The 21,439-nt window shown below is 37.5% G+C and overlaps 1 protein-coding gene across 2 annotated transcripts in view; it reads right to left on the bottom strand.

Annotated features, from left to right (window-relative positions):
* Nucleotides 1-6,400: 6,400 nt before the first annotated feature.
* STIM2 (stromal interaction molecule 2) overlaps nt 6,401-21,439 on the bottom strand; it is a 169,594-nt gene continuing 154,555 nt past the window's right edge. For both annotated transcript variants that reach the window (XM_032633345.1, XM_032633346.1), the window contains 2 exons: nt 12,500-12,770; nt 6,401-7,832 (listed from right to left, as the gene is read on the bottom strand). In XM_032633345.1, the coding sequence (XP_032489236.1) occupies nt 7,355-7,832; nt 12,500-12,770 (749 nt within the window). In that variant the 3' untranslated portion in view covers nt 6,401-7,354. The remainder of the gene's footprint in view (nt 7,833-12,499; nt 12,771-21,439) is intronic.

Genomic DNA, 21,439 nt, shown 5'->3' with positions numbered 1-21,439 from the left:
AGTCTCTGATTTAGTGGCAGGTGCTAAGAGGGAATGTAAGGATATATAAACAAACGTGTTTACCCCTCGGGCTACCTGGAAGCAACAGAACTGTAAAATAAATGTAAGAAGAATCATTTTCCCAAAACAGACTCACAGACATAGAGATCAGACTTGTGGTTGCCATGGGGTTGGGGAGCGGAGGGAGAAGGATGGACTGGGAGTTTGGGGTTGGTAGATGCAAACTATTACATTTAGACCGGATGAACAACGAGGTCCTACTGCACAGCACAGGGAACTATGTCCAATCTCCTGGGAAAAACCATAATGGAAAAGAATATAAAAAGAATGTATCTAGATGTGTAACTGAGTAACTTGGCTGTACAGCAGAGATTCACACACATTGTAAATCAACTATACTTCAATAAATTAAAAAAAAAGAATAATTTTCCTCACGCTTAACCCTTTCAGTGGTTTCCCATTGATCTCAGGACCGAGATGGTCTGCAAGGCCCTACACCACTGGGCCCCCTTTTCTCACTCCCTCCCTACAATCCAGCCTTCTTTCTGTTTCCTGAACCCACCGGATCCTTTTCATCCTGGACTCTTTCTACACATGCTGTTACCACTGCCTGGCCCACTCAGAAACCTGCTCTCCTCCTCGTCTGTTTCCTACCAACTCTGCAGGGTCAAGCACAGATGTCACTTCCTCGGCAAGGCCCTTCCTGCCCTTCGAGTTAGATCTCCATTAAGCACTCACAGAGCCGCCCCGTGACCTTTTTCTTCATTGCACTAATAACAGGCATGGTGATTTAAACAATTATTTACTGACTTGTTCAACAAGTGAGGTAAGGACCATGTTTATCTTAGTTATGGTTCTGTGCCCAGCACTCAGCATATTACAGCATATTCTTATTAAAAGAATAAGATCTAATAAGACAAGAAATCTCATTAATTACCAGATATGTAGAATAGTCACTAAAAGCTCAGGTCAGGAGAGGGGGTAGAGCAGCAGAGTGGATAGGCTAAGCCACTGCACAGAGCAAACACCTCAACAGAGTCTGAAAGAATCCAATCAGTCTGACGCCATTTCTGTTAGGCCTATTCAGACAGCACTCACCATTCAGAGTCCAGCTCTAAAAATACGTTCACAAAGAAAACGGACTAGTTACTCCATGCCATCTTGATCTCTTCCTTCCTTGGAATCTATATTATAAGACAACAGAAACACAGCCATACAATGCTCATTTGTATTGGGTAATAGTCTTGAACTGTCTTCTAATCATTAAACTTGTGAATGCCCTTAACAGTCTGAAACTTGAAGGCAGCAAACAACATGTTATTCATTTATTCATTCAGCAGGCATGTAATGTATTCAGTGCCTGAAGTTCCAGTCCTGGGGACCTCAAAGCGAGATAAGGCAGAGTCCCTGCTCTTAAGCAGTTCAGTTTATTGGGCCAACAAGTAAACAGGTCCTTGTAATATGATGTGACAAGTGCTGTAATAAACACCAAGTTCTGGACATTCACAGAAGTGGTTTCTCACTCAGATCGGGGGCCTATATGGAAGGCTTCCTGGAGATACCCGAGCTGAGTTAAAGGTTTAGAGTTTGTGGCCCAAGACTTGAGAAGATATTCCAGGCATAAAGGAGCAGCCTGGCTTCTTCAGAAACCTGTATGAAGTTCTGTGCAACTGGTTAGGTTATGTCCATAATGTGAAGCCATGAGGCTAGAGAAGTAAGCAGGCCCAGAACACCAAGGTCTTTTGCTAGTTTATGTTTATATTTTATCCTACAGGCAATGGAAAGGCATAGAAAGATTTTAATCAGAGAAAATCCATCCTATGGCTTAGAAAGCTCACCTACAAGTAGATTAAAGATGGTAAGGCTGGGTTCAGTGAGCTCTTTAAAGTTAATGAGAAATGGAGAAGGCAAGGCTCCACGGCAGTAGAGGCATTCGCTGAGATGTTCAGGGATTAAATGGATAAGATTTGGTGATGTGACAACAAATGCGCCTTTTCCCTCCCCTCCCCTTTTCCCTCCATTACACATCAAAGGCAACCTCTGGTTCACTGTTACACCCAGGCTTCATCACCCCCACCACCATCCAGCCCCGCTTTCTTTTAATTTCTTGTCATTGTACTTTCTGACTGCAGATGCACACCTCAAGTGTTAATAGAAAGCTTTTTAAAGGAGAAGCACCGAACTTGAATAGCCGGAATTTCAAAAACAAAATAAAAAAGCCACATTCTTCTTCTAGAAACCTTTTCCAGTTCCTAAGTGGTGTTGCCCTTCAATCTCCCTCTGATCTGACGCCATCATATCCCAGGGACCGGAGGTCTGTGAGAGTACCTCAGAAGTTAACATTCTCACATGTGGGAAATCAGCCCACATGGATATCTTAAAACTAAGATGCTGCAATTAAAGAGGCAGTACGTAAGGAATAGACACAAGGTATTCTTAACAGAACCACAATACTGGGATGGCTGCCATATTACACAACTATTTGAAACTCAAATGTGGCAGTCTGAAGCAAGAGATGAAGAACAAGTTTGACCCAGGTAAGACTTCTTAGAGGTCTGCTTTACAGGGAACTAGAACCTGCCAGGGCCAACTGGGCAAGATGTGGGAAGGGGAAGCAGCAGCTCTGCCTCTGCTTTAAGGACTGGGGATTTGGAGTGGCTGAGCCACTATGACCCCCACTCCCCCCATTGCCCCCACTCCACACTGCAGAACCGCTCTCACCCAGTAGAGGCCAACTGCCAGCCTTACCTGGAGCTCCCGCTTGCTCTCTCACTTCTGGAGGCTGATGAAGACACTGCAACATAAGCAGTAAATACTAGATCATCAGGATAATGGAGACCCTGGCAGTTATAACTCTAGCTCATGAAGGGATCCTGGGCATTGCCTCAATCCTTTCTTGCTGATAGGAAATCAAGATCTGGACTGAGGCCTCCCAACAATGTCCTATCTGGGCCTACAACAAACATCGCCATGGAGAGGACCCTTTGAGGGCCAATCCAGAGACCTGTAGATAACCTCAGAAAAGCCCAATCATGGGACTGAGGCAATATTTGAAAATTGGCCTGAAGCCCACTTGACACCAATTGAGAAATGCAAATCAAAACTACAGTCACACCAGCCAGAATGGCCATCATCAAAAAGTCTACAAATAACAAATGCTGGAGAGGGTGTGGAGAAAAGGGAACCCTCGTATACTGTTGGTGGGAAGGTAAATTGGTGCAGCTGCTACAGAGAACAGTATGGAGGTTCCTCAAAAACCTAAAAATAGATTTGCCACAAGATCAGATCAGGCTTACCTGAGTAAATCTGAAGGAGAGTGTCTTTCATCCTGAAACAGACCATCCTGTTTCAGGGCTGGAGACGTGGGGAGGGAGAGTCTTTTATCAGTACTATCAGGGCTTACGTGGGGTTGCTCAAACACTGTTTCTCTCTGGTAAACAATTTACCCCCGAACGAGCACCCTCACAGCTGTTACAAAGTGTTTTGCTGGAACTCAGTAACTGCAAGCTCACCTGCTGGAACTAGACTACTAGTTAGGTGCAACTTGCCCTTGGACCTGTATGTTTCAGCCACACCAAGTGCTCTGCACATCCTCAGGAAATTAGCATCATTAAATTATCCTTGATTTAATAGACACCTTTGAGTTACATAATCTCTCTCGCCAACATTTGGTTTACATTTCTATTACTGCACTTATTTGAAGGGTTTATGACCTGTCTGCCCTATTAGATACCAAGTTCCTTTAGGGCAGGTACCTCTCACACTAGTCTCTGTACCTCCAGAGCTTATCGTGATGCTTGGTACGTGGTAAGCTATTTAATATTTGTTGAATGAATTAAGCAGATTCTGATTGTCTCTAACCTGTAACTGGGGGGCGGGTTGGGGGGGAATCTACTCTCTCACTGAAGACCTAAAAACAGGAGAGCAGTAAGACTAAAATTTAAATGTAGGTTTTCTTCGGCTTACTTTTAAAAATAAACATGAAAAATACTATTTGATAAAAAATCATTTTTAGTTAGTAAATGAAGAATACAAGAATAGCTACATTTGAAAGACTGTGTGAAAGATTGAAAAATAACACTAGGACCTTAAGAACTTAACAGGCAAAGGACATGAAGAGACAATTCACAGAAATGAAAAATACATGGCATAAAAAAAAAACTTTCCAACCATACCAGACATTATTTACCAATTAAAAAATACTTACTAAAATAACAAAGTTTTAACCAAATGGTAATTCAGAAATGATGGTCTGAGGCAGAAGGTCACTTGTACCCTCAGGTATTTAGGGGAATATAAACATAGCTACGTGGAGAAAGAACTTTAAAAACAAGGTATATATGTGAGACTTTGTATGTATACATAAAAACATACGTGCATATACATAAAATTAAAATCTTGATGCTTTTCTAAAAATATATATTCTAAGGAATGAGAATATTCACTAGAATTTATGCAGTATGACTTAAAAGTTAGCATGGTTCTACCACTTATTAGCTATGTGATCTTCAGCAAATTATTAATTTTCTGGGCTCAGTTTCCTCATCAGTAAAATGGTGATTTTAAAAAAAAGAAAAAAATACAGTGCCTGGTATATAGGGTGCTCAATAAATGTTAAATGCTATTATTCCTCATATTAGAAATTTGTAAACAGCCTAATGTTTAATAATAAAAGAATGATTAAAAAGATTATGGTTAATCAATACAATGGTATATCATAGAAACATTCAAATGTTCATGAAGAGTTTTTAATAATGTTGGAGAAATGCTTATACTATATTAAGTGAAAAAGCATAATATAAAGCTATATAGTATGATTTCAATTATGTAAAATATATATCAATATATAGAAAATGATCTAGCAGAAAACATACCAAAATATTAAAAGTGATTACTGTGGGCAGCAGAATTTGATTGCTGTTGTTTCTCTTCTTCATACTTTTCTATAATGAATCGTTTTTTACAATAAGAAAGGTATTACTTTTAAAATCACGAAAATACCATAGTTTTATAAGGTTAAAATAAGGTAAGAAATGGGTAATTTAAAAAATTTATATTAACGTCCAACTCTTCGTGTGTAAACGATGTGATACAGAAATTATTGTGGCTTTCCAAAACTCAATTATTTTCTGTTGAATTTACAAAAACAGAGCATTGTACTAATGCAAGTAAATATTACAAGCAACATAAGGCAGCAAGTATCCCTTGGTTGAATTTGTTTATAACCGTGTGAAATTTAGAACAAACAATGCACCCCCTGACTTAAGATGGCCCACATTTTACTCAGGCCAGCCTCTCCCACTCCCAGGCACAAGTTCTAGCATCTAGGTGGTTCTGATCCAGGATTCCTTCTTACCCTGAACAAGTGAAAGCCTTGCTGGGCACTCCTAGAGATCCTCCTTCTCCCAGTCCCACTTCATGCTCTGTGCCTTTTACCTTCTCTATTCATCAAACTAAAAGGTTCTCATCCCTTTTGCAATTTTCAAAGGGAAGAACTCCTGCCTGGTTGTAAGAAGGAGAAAGAAGATTAGGTATTCCCTTCACTCTGAAGAAACTTTCCAGGGCGCTTTTCAATTCTTCACGCACAATTTTCCCCCTTCCTAAACAGCTTTAGGGTCTGTGTTCCTCAACTCTTGACCTTTCAGGTTAACTTACCTTATAATTAGTCCAAAACACTATGTTCACGTCAGTCAAACAACTTTTGCCCTCAAAGCACTGTCTATTAAATATATAAATATCTGCGTATATAAATATCATTCAAGACCTTAACAGTTTTTAACGATGGCACTGAAGTACGCAAAATTTACAGGAAACTTTGGGAAACTGTTCATATTCTTAGTAAAGTATTTCTTTGGAGCAAATCTTGAATGATGATTGTTTATCAATCAGCATTTTCATCTAAACAGGACTGAGTTGGACATTATATATTTCAGCCACAAAGCTGAAAAACCATTCTAGCTAATATGCATCAGTTGTTCACCTAAATGTCCATCCACATTGCATTAACCAGATCATTTTCACTGAATTTTTAAAAGAAGCAGTTTAAGCAGAAACTCCCCAGATGTTAATGTACTTTGTTACTCATGTGACATTCTTCACAGTAAAAGTTACCTTTATAATAAGCTATCAGTTTAACAAGCCCCAAACTTTATATAAATACAATACAATCTAAATGCACCATATATTTATATTTGTTAATCTTGATATTTAAACATTTCAAACTACATAAAAATATGACAAACAATATAAAATAGAAAGAAATTTGTTGACAACTTACTTCCAAAACATCACTATTTCTTATATTGCAGTTAAGCAAGAAGACAGCTTACACAGCTCTCCAAAAAACATATAGTGTTCTTAGTGGAGTGTTATCAACAAAAATCAGCACAGTCTCACAAAATAATGTCTTCGATTTATTATCTTTTCCACAGTACAAGTTTTTCACAAACCATAAATCTTTGCAGTTATTGAGTCTGTAAACAAGTGCCTGAATCCCCACATCCCCCTAGTTTAGTATATGCCTGTGAATGTTTTAAGTCCTTCAATCAAGTTTTAACTCTTCCACTTTGTGTAAGGAATCAAGAGCCTCTCTCTTTAAATTATTTATATTTTATCATACAGCCTGCAATGCAGAAAATCACAGTGAAAGCCCTGGGAAAAACAAAACAACATGGTCTTTACAGCAGGACTTGAAACTTTATAATGTTAAATGCATTTAAAGAAGCTTCCCATAATAAAAGCGTGGGTTTTCATTTCCAGAAATCAAGTTAATTAGAAACCCTATGTTCTACTTAAAAATCCATTTTGATCTAAAAGTGAAAACAGTCCCCTATCCATAGTCATTTTATAAACTCTATACAGTTTCACTTGCAGAGATATTTTTCCAGTCTGAGAAACAGTAGTGCAATTAGTTTTACTCCTTTTAAGTTATTTTAGTCCAGGATGTAAATAGCTCTGTGGAAAGATAAGAAGATGCTCTGGTAAACAAGAAATTTTTGCAAGCCCATGCTGGCTTACTAGTCCATTAAAGCTTGTTAAGTCCATAGTGGCTCTCAACAAAATGTTGTATATATATCACTAATAACAAAGCAGAAATAAATAGGCAAAAATGACTGTAAACTGTCTCATCTCTTAATGATTTTTCAGTAATAACTGGCTTGACAAACTGATTATATAGTCATTTAAATAAGCAGACAGTAGACTGTTGCTCTTAAGGACATTCCACTATGGCATCCACTCTGGAAAGCCCCAATGGAGTTACATTCCTAAAATTAAAACAAAAAAAGAGGAGTGAAGGATGGGAGATAAAAGTTTAAAGATGCCACTTGAATGGAATTCCACCAAGTCAGCCAGTTCACTTAGATTTCTTCTTAAAAAGGCTTTTAATTTTTGATGGCTTTTTGCTTTTCTCTCCATTATGGCAAAGGTCATGTGGGATGCTGCTTATCCTGGCAACACCTGGGGCTTCCTGAACTGGTTTGCTGTCGTTGCCAGCTGAGGAACATGATGTGTGGCGAGGTTTAGGTACCGGGATGCCACTGGAAAGCTGGTTCATGCTACAGGATTTCTCCAAGATGCCATTGTACACTTTGCTTGCAGGACTGAAGATCATGCTCTTAGTTTCTGTCAGACCTACACAATCAGGAGAACCCCGGGAGACATCTGCAGCTATGGGCGAATCTCCTCTGGATGAATCCTCTAGAGAGAGCTCATCTCTTGATATTTTTCGTGGAGACAATGTTTGGTATATCTCAAGGCTTGAAGGAGGAGACTGTTTCCTTCCAATGGAAGAATTTAAGGAGTCACATTCTGAAGCTGTGTCTGGCACTTCCCTGGATGAGATAGAGGCAAAGGTAAAATTTTAAATCAATATGTTTCTTAAGGGTACTGGCAGACATTCCAACTAATTCTAACCAAAACATCTTCCACTGTTTAAGCTATCGAAATATTAAAGGGAGAGATGTCAAAATTCTATACACATTGCAACAAAATTAGAAAATTACTACTTTAAATAATATAACTTATCAAAATGTTCAATTTTTAACATAAACTATGATAATGATACCTTCCAATCTAGAAAATATTATAACTTAAAGTTACACCTTCTTCATTTGTCAGAGAAATGAAAATGTTTAAATTTTACAGGTTTTTACCATTTCAGCTACTTCTGTGTTTTGTTTCAACACTGAAAATTTTTCTTTCTAAATCACATAGTTGACATATAGTTGAAAAGATGAATTTTAGTCACCACCTTCTCCCTTTACTGTTTAGTCATTAAATTGACTAAATATAGCTTCCTAAGGAAGGAAGAAAAGAATATACTAAGCTAAAATATAAGCTCTCCCAAGTTTAAAACAGAAGGGAAGAGAGGTGAGATACACTGGGGTGGGGAGTGGATGGCAGGTGAAAGGTAATGATACTGAGCTATTTTTTTAAAGTAGACATTCAATAAGTCATCACAAGTTTATTCCTTTGTGATTTTTCCCTCTTTTCCACAGTGGCAAGAGAAATAAAGAGGACTGGAAGAAATAAAGTTTACAACCCCAAAGCCAACATACAGTAAATGCTATCAGCTATTCCTTCAAAATATACCTCAAACCCACCCTTTTCTTCCTGTCCCACTGCCACCGTCCTTCTTCCTGCCCTACCAGTTACCTCAATGATTGCAATAGCTTCCTAATTTGTCTCCCTGCTTCCATTCTTGTTCTTCCCTCTGAATTACTTCTCTGCACAGCCCTTACAGTGGTTTTTAAAAACTCAATCAGAGCACAATCTCTTGCTCAAAACTTTCCAATGCTTCCTCGCACACTTAGGCTAAACTCCAAAGTCCTTGCCAAAGGCCGCAAAGCCCTGCATGGTCAGGTCCATGGCTATCCCTCCAGCTGCACGGTGTACCATTTTCTGCCTCTTCCTTGTTCCTGCCACGTGCCAATCTTGCGACTCCCTCAGGGCTGTTGCACTTGCTGTTCCCTCTGCCTCATCTTTTTTCCCCTCCATCTCCACATGACTCAAATGGTCTCTCTCCAGAGATGCTTCTCCTAACTACCCTATCCAAAGCAGCAGTCTCTTTCCTTTTACCTGTCTTTGTTTAGCATCCCAGAACTTATCACTACCTAAAATATTTTATATTAACTTATTTACAGTCAGTTTCCCCAGAAGAAAGGAGACAATGAAGGCAGGAAGTCTTATTAACTTTTGTATTCTCTGGAATAGTGACAAGCTCATCGTGGATATTAAGTAAGTATGGAAGGGAGGGAGGGAGGGAGGGAAGGAGGAAGGGAAAGAGGGAGGGAAGGAAGAAAGGAAGGAGGGAGGGAGGGAGGGAAAAGAAAGGAAGGGAGGGAGGAAGGAAAAAGAGAAGAAAAGATAAGAAGAGAAGAAAGAGGGGAAGGAAGGGAGGGAGGGAGGGAGGAAAATTCTGAAGAACAGGGATAACAATTTATTCATTTTTGAGTGTACCATACCTGAGATGAATAGTGTTCACTCTATGAACAGAATGATTACGAAATGAAAAGTAGAGTCAAGGTAAAAAGTAACTGGCAAAAGAAATAAGGTGAGAGAAGGAAGAGAGCTGAAGACAGAAAGGCAGGAACACATATGATCATCATCTACCAGCTGGAACTAGGCCAGGACCTTGTCTCACCTGTCTTGGCAGCTCAAGTTATTAGCAAGTACACGGCACACAGCAAGGACTAAATTCATATTTATAGAGTAAATGAACTGAATGCTCTCTCACCTTGGATGACCTATGATTACTATCATTATTCATGTTATGATATGCATGTTTATTGATTTTGACATGTATTTTGTTAATACCATACTTCAGTTATATATTAGACTGCTAAATGTATTTAGTCTTTTCTATGAACTTTACCCACACATGTATGTGAAGACTGTCTTTATTACACTACAAGCTTTCAGAAGGTATAAAATCTCCTGGGCAAATAAAGACTTAAATAATGCTTTCATTTTATACAGTTACATGTACTGCATAATTTTTCAAATGCTCTTACAATTGATAATGGATAGTGCTAACAGAGGGCAAGGGGCAGTTCAGATAGGAAGAAATGACTCAGAAATCAATTACTGGTAGGGACTTTTCTGCAAGGCTTCTTTTTGGAGTAGACGTCCATTAATCAAACAGCATATATCACTGTTCCCTGGAGCTGTTCACTGTTCCTTCAGCTTCCAGAGCTAGAAGCTGATCTAGTCAAAATTTTATGAATTTACTTTCTATTCTGTTATGTGGTTTGGCTGCTTTGTGTGTGAAATTCTAAACTAGGTTAAAAATATTTTAAAAACTAGCTTCTAAAATCTAAATAATGTGTGAAAAGAATACTGACCTAATTTAGGAGACCTAGATTCCTGTCCTGGTCCTGCCATTAATTAGCTGTACAATCTTGGGCAAATCACTTAATTTAACCAGATCTCAATTTTCTTGTCTAGGTAAGAGTATTTGATCAATCTCTAATACTACTTTTAGTTCTAATATCCTAATTCCAAAACAAATAATAATCTGAAGTGTTGCTTCTTCTGCATAACTAGTCAGACTTGGAATACAGGTCTAGTACACCTTAAAATCTCCCATTTTTCCCAGAGCATATATTCTTCAGAATATTGAATTTAATTATATGTACCATTTATGTCACTTTTCTACTTTTATTTTTTTCCCACAGTGACGCGTAGTTGAATTTATGTAAGTTTAATGCTTTACATTAAAGTTAAGTACAACAAGACTTAACTCAAGGTAAGGTTTAAATGAGCGTATACGTGCAATAATGCATAGAACATAAAAGATTGGTAAATAGTAAATGTTTGTATTATTATTATTTTGTAAGGATTCTGGTGGTTCAACACTTAAAAGACTAAAATGGAGAGGAGGAAGTTGTTTGAATCCAAATTCTTCTCAAATTTATGAGCTAGCTGTGAATTTCTGACAGTGCTCTTTGAAATGAGGGCTGAACATTTCCATCAGTGCAAAAAATTCTACTGGACAGCAGAGCTCTAGAGTTTTCCTACTAATTTCCGTAAGCCACGCAAAATTAGTTTTGTCAGTAAAGCCATCTTACTGGTGACTACAGTTATACTGCAAAGGTTAGACAAAAAAGCTGGTCATAAAGTGCTAACCAAGCACAGGTGCCTCAGATTCTCCAGTTGCAATGACAACACAAAACTTGTACTATCTCCTTAGGAATATGCTATAATGATCACTTGCTAATCATCAATTTTACTTTCACTAGAAGACGAAACAATTATGTGTGAAGAATCACATGACAGAGAACCACCAGGGCTTATGGCAAGTGTCCAGCCCATTCCTTCTGGTTTTGTTTTTCTTACAAGAACAGTAAAGACTTCATGGCCACATGGCTACTAAGTGGCAAACTCAGAAACCAATACCAGTTTTTCTGTCACTTAATACCGTACTGCTCCAAAAGAGGAATATGGTTTAGAGAGATCCCCAACAGCAACCGGTCTCATTGGACTAGAATACACTGCTGCTATACCTACTTTATAGAAAAAAAAAAAGTGTTATGAATATAATTTCCTCCTTTAAGTTCCTGACATTTTCTTAAATCTTTTGCATCTGATACTGCTTGCTTGCTAGCAAGTACTAGCACATAACAGAACAAATCGTTAATTGGCAACAAATATTTTTAAACCTCAGTCAGTCATATTTAATGTTTCCTTGTGCTCAAGTATATTTAAGCTCATGCCTTTATATTTTACATATGAAACTGTTCGTTAGACAAGTTTATATTCTGAGACTTGAGTCAATTGTGTGCAATAGCCTGTAAGCAGTTATATCTCAAAATATCCTATGTGTGTGGTGGTCAGAATTCTAAGATGGTCCCCCAATTCCCAGCTCTGGCGTGCACACATCTTCTCCCAGTTAGTTATTTAATCAAACACTAACATGGGTGCTGCTATGAAGGGATTTTGCAGGTGTAATTAAGGCCCAAACTGGTAGATCTTAATATATAGAGAGATTATTATCCAGGTAAGCCTTTTAAATTTGGGTATAGAGATCAGAGATAAAGGAAAGCAGAGATTCAAAGCAAACGAGGGATTTGAAAGAAGGGAAATTCTCTGTTGCTGGCTTTGAAGATAGAGGCCACACATGGCAAGGAAGAGCAGGCAGCCTCTAGAATCTGAGAGCAGCCCCCAGCTGAGAGCAAGCACGGAAACCAGAACCATGGTACTGTAACCATGAGGAATTGAATTCTGTCACAACCAAGTGAGCTTTGATGAGGCCCCCTAGCCCCAGATAAGAATAAAGCCCAGCCAACCCTTTGATTTTAGATTTGTGAGACCCTGAGCAGAAAACCTAGCCACACCAAGCTTGGACTTTGGCATACAGAACTGAGAGCTAATAAATGGGTGTTGTTAGAAGCCACTGAAGTTTGTTGTAACCTGTTATGCAGCAGTAGAAAATTAACACAACATACCACTCCTACCCACCCAGCCCAACACATACTGTTATTTCATTCATTGCCAATACCATTGCTTTTCAGCAGAGAAGTAAATGGCCTCCTCCTCCTCTTCATTTCGATAAAGAGCAGGGCAACTTGACACTGAGAGGATATCTGGATCAGGGGAAGGCAAGGAGTGCTGTGTGTGCTGGGGGTGGTGGGGATGCCGGGGATGTGCCGGGTGAGCATGTGCAGGAAGCTGAGCTCGCTGAGACTGCGGCGAGGACGGAACGATGCTGCGGCGGGAGCGACACAAGCTGCTGCTTCTGGCCAGTGATCCGGCAGGTTTAGCCATGGTCCCTGAAAGCCAAGCGGAAATAAATGAAAACATTCATAAAATCCAATGCTCCTTTCATGCACACTATAGAGACACACCCAAGAGAACTGATGTGATTAATCTACCTTTGTCACCATTGAATCTACCTTTGTTGAAGTAACTGTACAATTATTACCATCCTCTATCACCTATAAAGCTGCTTCTCAGGAAAGTTAAGAAGTAAAAAAAAATGTAACAAAAATAAAAACAAGTCTAAAAAATAAACAGAAGTGAACATATAAACACATGAGGTTTTAAATACAAAATCTGACATTACTAACCATAAAGGCTTAAACATTTACCCAAGATAACAAATTCTAATATTTAAAAATCCATAAAGCATATTTAAAAGGAATCTGTACTTTATTGCAAATATTTTAATGAATTTTAACATTGAAAGATGAGAAAACTATTCAGTAAAACAGGTTGGATTTTTCAACAAATATCTCTTGAGATAGCACAACTTGTTTGAACTTTGAGAAATTTTAAATCAAGGATCATTTAAATACTGTATATATAGTCTCACTATTTTTTAGGCAAAGGTCAGATAAAAACTTGTTTTTTGAACACTGACTATTGTGGAACTAACCAGAAGTCTTAGATTACCTTGTTTCTGCTCCCAGTCTCAGTCTAGACCCAGGCAGACAGTAGACAAACTTCCCCTATGTGCTTAAATCTTCACTGAATGGGCACTTCATTTCTTTGCCTTAATGGAAACATAGCTCTCCTAAGAATACTGATCTCAAGCTGAAGCCATTCATTCTTCATACCTCACATGCTGCAGCATCAGAACAACAGATTGATGGCCTTCTCACTCCCCAATATTGTTGTAAACCCTCACTCCCTTTATAAAAAACATGTTCCTTGACACTCACACTATTAAGCCACGTGAATCTCTCATCTCCACTTCACTACTCACTTCCTGCTTAGTCTCTCTCTTACCAGTCCATCCAACCTCTCACCAGCTTGAGCCATCTCATCTGTAAGATGAACACCTTAACCAAACATGTTTTTCATCTCTTCTCACAAGACATTCACCTCTACTCTACTCCACCACCCACTCTCATGCCTTGGTCTTGCCATCATTCAGAATTGCTTCATTTTTGAAATAATAAGCTTAAGACATCAGATAATTTAGATTCTAACATTCCTACCTTTCTAGTTCACACATTCTGTTCCTTCCACTATCTGTCCCATTCTCTACCCTAAACTCAAGGACCTTATCTACTGTTTATCCCTTTTGCTGCCTTTATTTTCATCTTCTCCTCTTCTATTTCCCATTGGCACTTAAAAGTTAAAAAAACAGGGGGCTTCCCTGGTGGTGCAGTGGTTAAGAATCCGCCTGCCAATGCAGGGGACATGGGTTCAAGCCCTGGTCCGGGAAGATCCCACATGCTGCGGAGCAACTAAGCCCGTGCGCCACAACTACTGAGGCTGCGTGCCGCAACTACTGAAGCCCGTACACCTAGAGCCTGTGCTCTGCAACAAGAGAAGCCACCGCAATGAGAAGCCCACGCACCGCAAGGAAGAGTAGCCCCCGCTTGCCGCAACTAGAGAAAGTCCGCGTGCAGCAACGAAGACCCAACACAGCCAAAAATAAAAATAAAATAAAATAAATTTATTTTTTTAAAAAGTTGAAAAAACAAACCTGAGAAACAAACAGATAAACAACAAGAGCAACAAGAAAACCTCCTCTACCCTCAGACTGTTTTCAGCTGACATCTCTTTTCCCTTTTATGTAAATGATCTATGTTGCTTTCTACACTACTTTATCTTCACTCATTCATCAAAGAAATGGTAGAGTGCTTCCATACAATTCCCCTGCAACTATCATTAACAAAGTTATGATAAACTTCCTCATTGCTAAATTCAGTGAGTATCTCCATCCTTCCTTGACATTGGACCAGCACGTGACATTATTAGTTTATCCTTTCCTTGACCTCTCCAACCACATTCTCACCTCTTCCTTTACTGTCCCTTAATTGTCTCCGAAGTTCTGTTCTAGGCCTTGTTATTCTTGTTCCACTTATTCTTCTCAAGAAATTTCATCCACTCCCATTACTCCAATTACCCTTTGCAGTCTATAGAAGTCCAAATCTGTGACTCCAGCTTTTAATCTTTTTCCTAAACTTTAGGACTTCACAATCAACTGCCTACTGGACATTTGGGTGTTCCACAGATACCCACACTGAATTCAACATTTTCCTCCCAAACCCACTCCTTCTTCTATGTTCCTTACACCTTGGTGTAAAACAACCAAAAAAAAACAAAAAAAAAACACCACCACTCACTTAGTTATCTGAATTGGAAACGCAGACATTCTTGACTCTTCTTCCTCCACCATAAACCACATCTAGTTAATCATAAAGTGTTTCCAGTTCTACCTCCTGGGTATCTCTCACATCTCTCCACTTCCCCCTCAACAAATCACTGCTGTATTATGCTGGACTACTGCACCAGAATAATAACTGATCTTTCTCCTCCAACTTATTCTCCATACTGCAACCGGCATGATCATTTTAAAATGGAAAAGGAATATGACATTTTATTGGTTAAAACCCTTAAGTTGCTCCCATTACTTCTAGGATTAGGATAAAGTCAAACTCCTTAACATGGCTTAGAATGCCCTATTTATCTAGCCTCTAATTTGGAACTAGTGTCCCTCTTCTGTTATAGGAATACTAGGAACAATATACCTCACTCAGCTCCCAGAAGTATCAGAGTATCTCCATACCTTCTTTGCTCATCTCATCTCTCCCTTGACCTCCCATTTCACTTAAAGAGCAGTTCCTCCAGGAAGTTTCCCAACCCCTCCAAATTTAAGGTCAGTGTTTGCCCTCTTGTGCTCACATGGCAACACCAAAGTGTATTTCCCTATGACATAACTTAGTGCATTGCTCTTGTCTGTCCTCCATTAGATTGCATGCTTCATGAAGGAAATAACTGTGTACCATGTTCAACACTGAATCACAACTAGCACAATGCCAGACAAAAAGTAGATGTACAGGGACTTCCCTGGTGGCGCAGTGGTTAAGAATCCACCTGCCAATGCAGGGGATACAGGTTCGAGCCCTGGCCCAGGAAGATCCCACAAGCTGCGGAACAACTAAGCCCGTGCGCCACAACTACTGAGCCTGCGCTCTAGAGCCTGCAAGCCACAACTACTGAAGCCTGCGCACCTAGAGCCTGTGCTCCGCAATAAGAGAAGCCACTGCAATGAGAAGCCTATGCACCGCAACAAAGAATAGCCCCCGCTCACCACAACTAGAGAAATCCCACATGCAGCAACTAAGACCCAACGCAGCCAAAAATAAAATACATAAATTTATTTTTTTTAAAAAGTAGATGTACAGTAAGTATTTACTGAGTGAATTAACAAACAATTCAAACAGAAACAGCCACTGAAATAACTTGACGGACTGGAAAAAAAAAAAAGAAAATGGGTAAAATTAAAGGGAATATTTTCAGAATATTTGACTACCTTCATAAATACAAGGCTTTTTCCAAACACAAATTATATAATATGAAACTATTTATAATTTAGTAGACAAACATTAGAATTTTCCCTTACTTATTTATAATGATTCATAGATTACAGAACTGGAGGAAACCCTGGAAATCTTTAGTCCAATGTTCTCACTTTGTCAAAGAAGAAACAATATCCTACAAATACTAAAAGCATGTGTCCAGACTGACACAGATGATTAAGTTCTACAACTCTTAGCATATAATGCAGCCATTCTCATCAGTCACTGGTTACTTGGTATACACAGTAAAACATAGCCACATTCAGCCATGACTAGGTGTGATGCGAAGGGCTGAGAAGAATCAGGATTCGCTGCTTGGAAAAATTTTTTTTGTATTACTCACAAAGATGGAAAGATACCGCATGAAGAAGGTTTAAAAACAAAGCAAATAGTTTATATGAGGAAAATTCTAAGTAATCCAATAAAGAATATAACATAAAGATGAGACTCATAAATGGGTCACATCTAGAAAATGTTTGCAACTCTACAATCCTTTCAAAAAATTTTCTTCTTACATATTGCCAACACCATAAAACTCATGTAGGATTAAAAAGCAGTTCACTTTGACCTTGTAACAAGCTCTCCTATACAAAAGGTGAACATGTTTAATAGTATCTCCAGGCTATTATTAATTCCCAATGAAAGCCGACAGCCATCCCTACCTGTGATTTATAAGAGTAGCTAAATGAAACACTGAAGTTCACTGTACAGAAATTTATTTGAGGTGATTTTTCATTCTAATATCAATAATTATATACAGAAGCATAACAATTTAATAAGACACTATTTTGCAAACTGTATTTTCTTATGGCAAAGAAGATAAAATTTGGTTTTGAATAAGGGGGTCCCCCCCACCACCAACAACCAAAAATAATAAGTAATATAGGGACTTCTGGTTCCAGCAATATGGCAGTCAAAGATAACCTGACCACCATTTCCAACCCCCAACCACACACTTTAAATAGCCTCAAGTGCTTCAATATGCTGAATAAAATATAACAGTTTTAAATGCATAGCTGAGTTTGCAAGGAAGAAGAGAAAATTCTCGGGTGCCAAAACACAAAGACTAAAAGTCAGAGCTAGTAGGCCTGTGAGTGATGTTGGAACTGCTGTAGGAGGTTCTCGGTCTCAGTAATTTAAGGGTCTGCGCTTTAATTTGGGGATATAAATGACATCTTAAGCCCACAGAAGGTGAGGAATAGGAATTGTGAGTGTTCTGGATAAAAGCCTGGGCCTAGATGGCTGCACTCCTCAGTGGGAGGGTGTACTGAAAAGAAATCTGACCAATGAACAAGGGAACTTCCTTCAATGAATGTTCTCTGGATACTGGAATTTAAAAAGGTTCTTATGAAAAACTCAATATGCTGGGTGTTCAATACTCAAACTCAATACAAACTAACTCATATTACCCTGGAGTTCAAGTTGGTCTGTGAAACCCAAATCCGAAAGGTTAACAAAAAAAAAAAAGATGGTCCTGAGTAGGTGAAGCCCTTGAAACTACTGCCAGAAGCAAAAAAATCATACTGAGGAGCACTCCTACTCCTCACAAAGTGTTTCCCTGGAGGGAAGAAAAAAAAGAAGTTCCTTTAAGATAGTTCAGTAAAACACTATAAAACAGGAGAAGGCAATCTGCTCTGCAAACTCAAGAAACAGCTGCAATAATCAATCAAGAACATCAAATAATACAATTATCAAATAAAACTAAAATATAAGATGTTTAAGGGCATTAAATTATAAAATAAAAATGAGAAAAGGACAAGGCATTAAAAAACAAGTAGATTTTATGAAGAATCAAGGAGAACTAATAGAAATGAAAACAGTCACTGAAATTAAAAATTCAAAGAATGGGTTAAACAAAATTGGAGCTGAAGAAAGAGTAAGTAATCTCAAAGATGGATCTAAGGAAATTTTTCTGAATGCAGCACAATTAGATAAAAAGAAAGGTTAAGAGATGTGGAAGATAAAATAAGATCAAACATATAATTATAGGGTAATATTAGTCTTATATTTCTATACAACTAATATTCCAGTAGGAGTGAAGAGAGAAAAGAAAAACAATATTAAAAGAGAAAACAACTAATAATTTTTCTGTAATTGAAAAAAGATAATCATCTTCAGATTCAAAAGCACACCAAGTATCAGGGAAAAAATTGTACACCTAATTATATTATAGTAAAAATGTGTAACAAAAGAAAATGATAACATTTTCTAAGTGATGAGAGAAACGAGAAATTACCTAAAAGGAAACTGGAACAATCTGCCTTACTAAAACTTCTCAACAGTAACAATAAGAGGCTGAAAATAACAACAAATGTTTTCAAAATACTATGGGAAAAGTAATTGTTCATCTAGAATCTGATATCCAGTTAAACTATTATTCTCAAGTGAGAGTGAAAATAAAGACATTTTCAGGCAAAGACAGAGAATTTACCACTCCCAGTTGCTAACTGAAAGAATTTTTACCAAAGAACATATTTTCAAGGAAGGAAAATAAAAGGAAAGAGTAAAAAACAAAATACAATGATGAAGAGATAAACACATAAGTCTTTCGGAACAACGACTGAATAAAACAATAAAAAATGACTTTTGCAGGGTATTCAAAACAAAATACTAGACAACATTAATATATAAGATGCGGAGGGTAGTGTCTAAAATTAAAGCATCTGAAGATCCTTTAGGAGAATGACAGAGAAGCTGAAAAGAGGTATAGAAAAGAGAAACCACAAAATAATATGCCAGAGAGAAATCCAAACGGATCAGCAAGCAGATTAAATGTAATTGGATTAAATTGGAATTAGCTGGCAACAGAGATCCTCAAATAGAAAGCAAAATAGTAAGTTATTGCTATTTCTTATACAGATATATCTAGAGCCTGATGATAGAAAAAATTTTAAGTAAAGAAAAAGTTACGCTGGCAAATATTAATCAAAAGAAAGCTCCTATAGCTATTTTAATATCAGATAATACAAACTTAAAGGCAGAAAGTACGGTTAGCTGTAAAGCAGTCTCCGCATAATCATAGAAGAATAGTTAATCTTTTAAAAAGATACATCTGGACTTACTATTCACCAAATAACTTGGTTTAAACTATATAAAATAGAAATGAGCAGAATTACAAGAAGAAACTGATAAATGTGAGAGATCTGAACAAACTTCTTTCTGCAACTGACAGAAAAGTAGACCAAAATGTAGGTATATAGAGATTTTTCATAACTAATACATGATTTAACCAACAATATAGTATCCTATAACTAACAATTAAGAAAATGTACTTTTCAGATATGTGTGGAAATTTTTAAATATTCGATCAAATAAATACTAGGTCATGAAGCAAGTCTCAGAAGATACCAAAGAATAAATGTTATATAGATGCTATTCTCTAAGCATAATACAACTAGAAACGATAAGTAAAGATATTCTTTAAAAACTAATGACCAAATGAACAACAAAACAAACATACTACATTTGGAAACTTAAACATATACTTCCAGATAATTCATATTTCAAGGAAGAGACATATTAAAAGTTGGAAACATTTTAAAACTAGATGATAATCAAACTATACGTATCCAAACTGTAGGTAGATTCAGTTAAAGTCGTTCTTAGAGGGAAATTCGCAGCCATAAAAATCATACATTAAGGAAACAGGAGGACTGAAAATTCATGAGCTAGCTGTCTAAATATTAAAAACAAACAAATGAAGCAAATTCCAATAAAGGAAATAAAAGATAAGAGCAGAACTAAATGGAGAATATCAACAAAACCAACAGTTAGCTCTCTGAAGAATGACAGAGTGAAATAAAATAGACAAATCATACCAGATTAATCAAGGAGGAGAAATGAAAAGAAAATTTAAAGATGTGAGATTTTTAAAATCATATAAAATACTATGGACAACTTTAAGCCACAAATTTTGTAACTCAGATAAAACAAACAATATTTTAGAAATATATAATTTAACAAATCTAGACTTACGACCATTATAAGAAACTGAATCAATAATTTAAAAATCTGTCTCCTTCCCTTCTGCCAACATACACACACACCAAATTCAAACTGCCTATAGGCAATTTCTTCAAAATCTTCATAGAATCATCTGTATCTTATATTTCAGAATACAGAATAAAATTCAAAACATTTATTGAGGATTATTATGGGCCAGGGTATGTTCTAATTGTTTTACAAATATTATTTAGTTTAAATTACAAAATAATCTCATAGGGTAGGTTACATTTTACAGACAAGGAAGCTTAGAGTCAGAGAGAGTACCTCCCACAAAGTTACACAAATAAAAAATAATGTCTTGGGCTTCTCTGGTGGCGCAGTGGTTGAGAGTCCACCTGCCGATGCAGGGGACACGGGTTCGTGCCCTGGTCCAGGAAGATCCCACATGCCGCGGAACGGCTGGGCCCGTGAGCCATGGCCACTGAGCCTGCGCCTGTGCTCCGCAACGGGAGAGGCCACAACAGTGAGAGGCCCGCGTACCGCAAAAAATAATAATAATAATAATGTTTTGCGGGACATTCAAAACAAAACAAAATACTAGACAACATTACATACATATAAGTTAAATGGAGGAGTAAGGATTCAAACTCTAGCAATCTTGTTCTAGAGACCAAATTCTTAACTACTACCATTAAGAGTAAAAAAAAAAATGAAATGAAAGAAAAAGGGGGTATTCTTTGCCTTATTTTATGATGCTAATATAACCTTGATACCAAAATCAGAGTGTCGAGAAGGAAAATTATTGACTAATCTATGATTAAAAATGTAAAAACCCTAAATAAAATAATATAGCAAACCAAATCTAATTATTATCAAAACAGAACATTGTGACTAAAACAGTTTCACTGACATTTAAAGGAATTTATTTAAACAGATTAAAATTCAATGGAATAAAGAAAAATAAAACAAGCAATTACCTCAAATTATGCAGAAAAATAATTTGGTAAAATTTAACATCCATTGATTTAAAAGAAAAATCATTCTTAGCAAAACAGAAATAGAGATTAATTTCCTTAATTTAAAAATAATCCATCAGGGACTTCCCTGGCGGCCCAGCGGTTAAGACTCCGTGCTCCCAGTGCAGGGGGGCGTGGGTTCAATGCCTGGTCAGAGAACTAAGA

The sequence above is a fragment of the Phocoena sinus genome, chromosome 5 (assembly GCF_008692025.1).
Source record: "Phocoena sinus isolate mPhoSin1 chromosome 5, mPhoSin1.pri, whole genome shotgun sequence".
Classification (NCBI taxonomy): Eukaryota; Metazoa; Chordata; class Mammalia; order Artiodactyla; family Phocoenidae; genus Phocoena; species Phocoena sinus.
The sequence above is the reverse complement of the archived record's forward strand: the minus strand, read 5'-3'. Positions and strand labels throughout refer to the sequence as shown.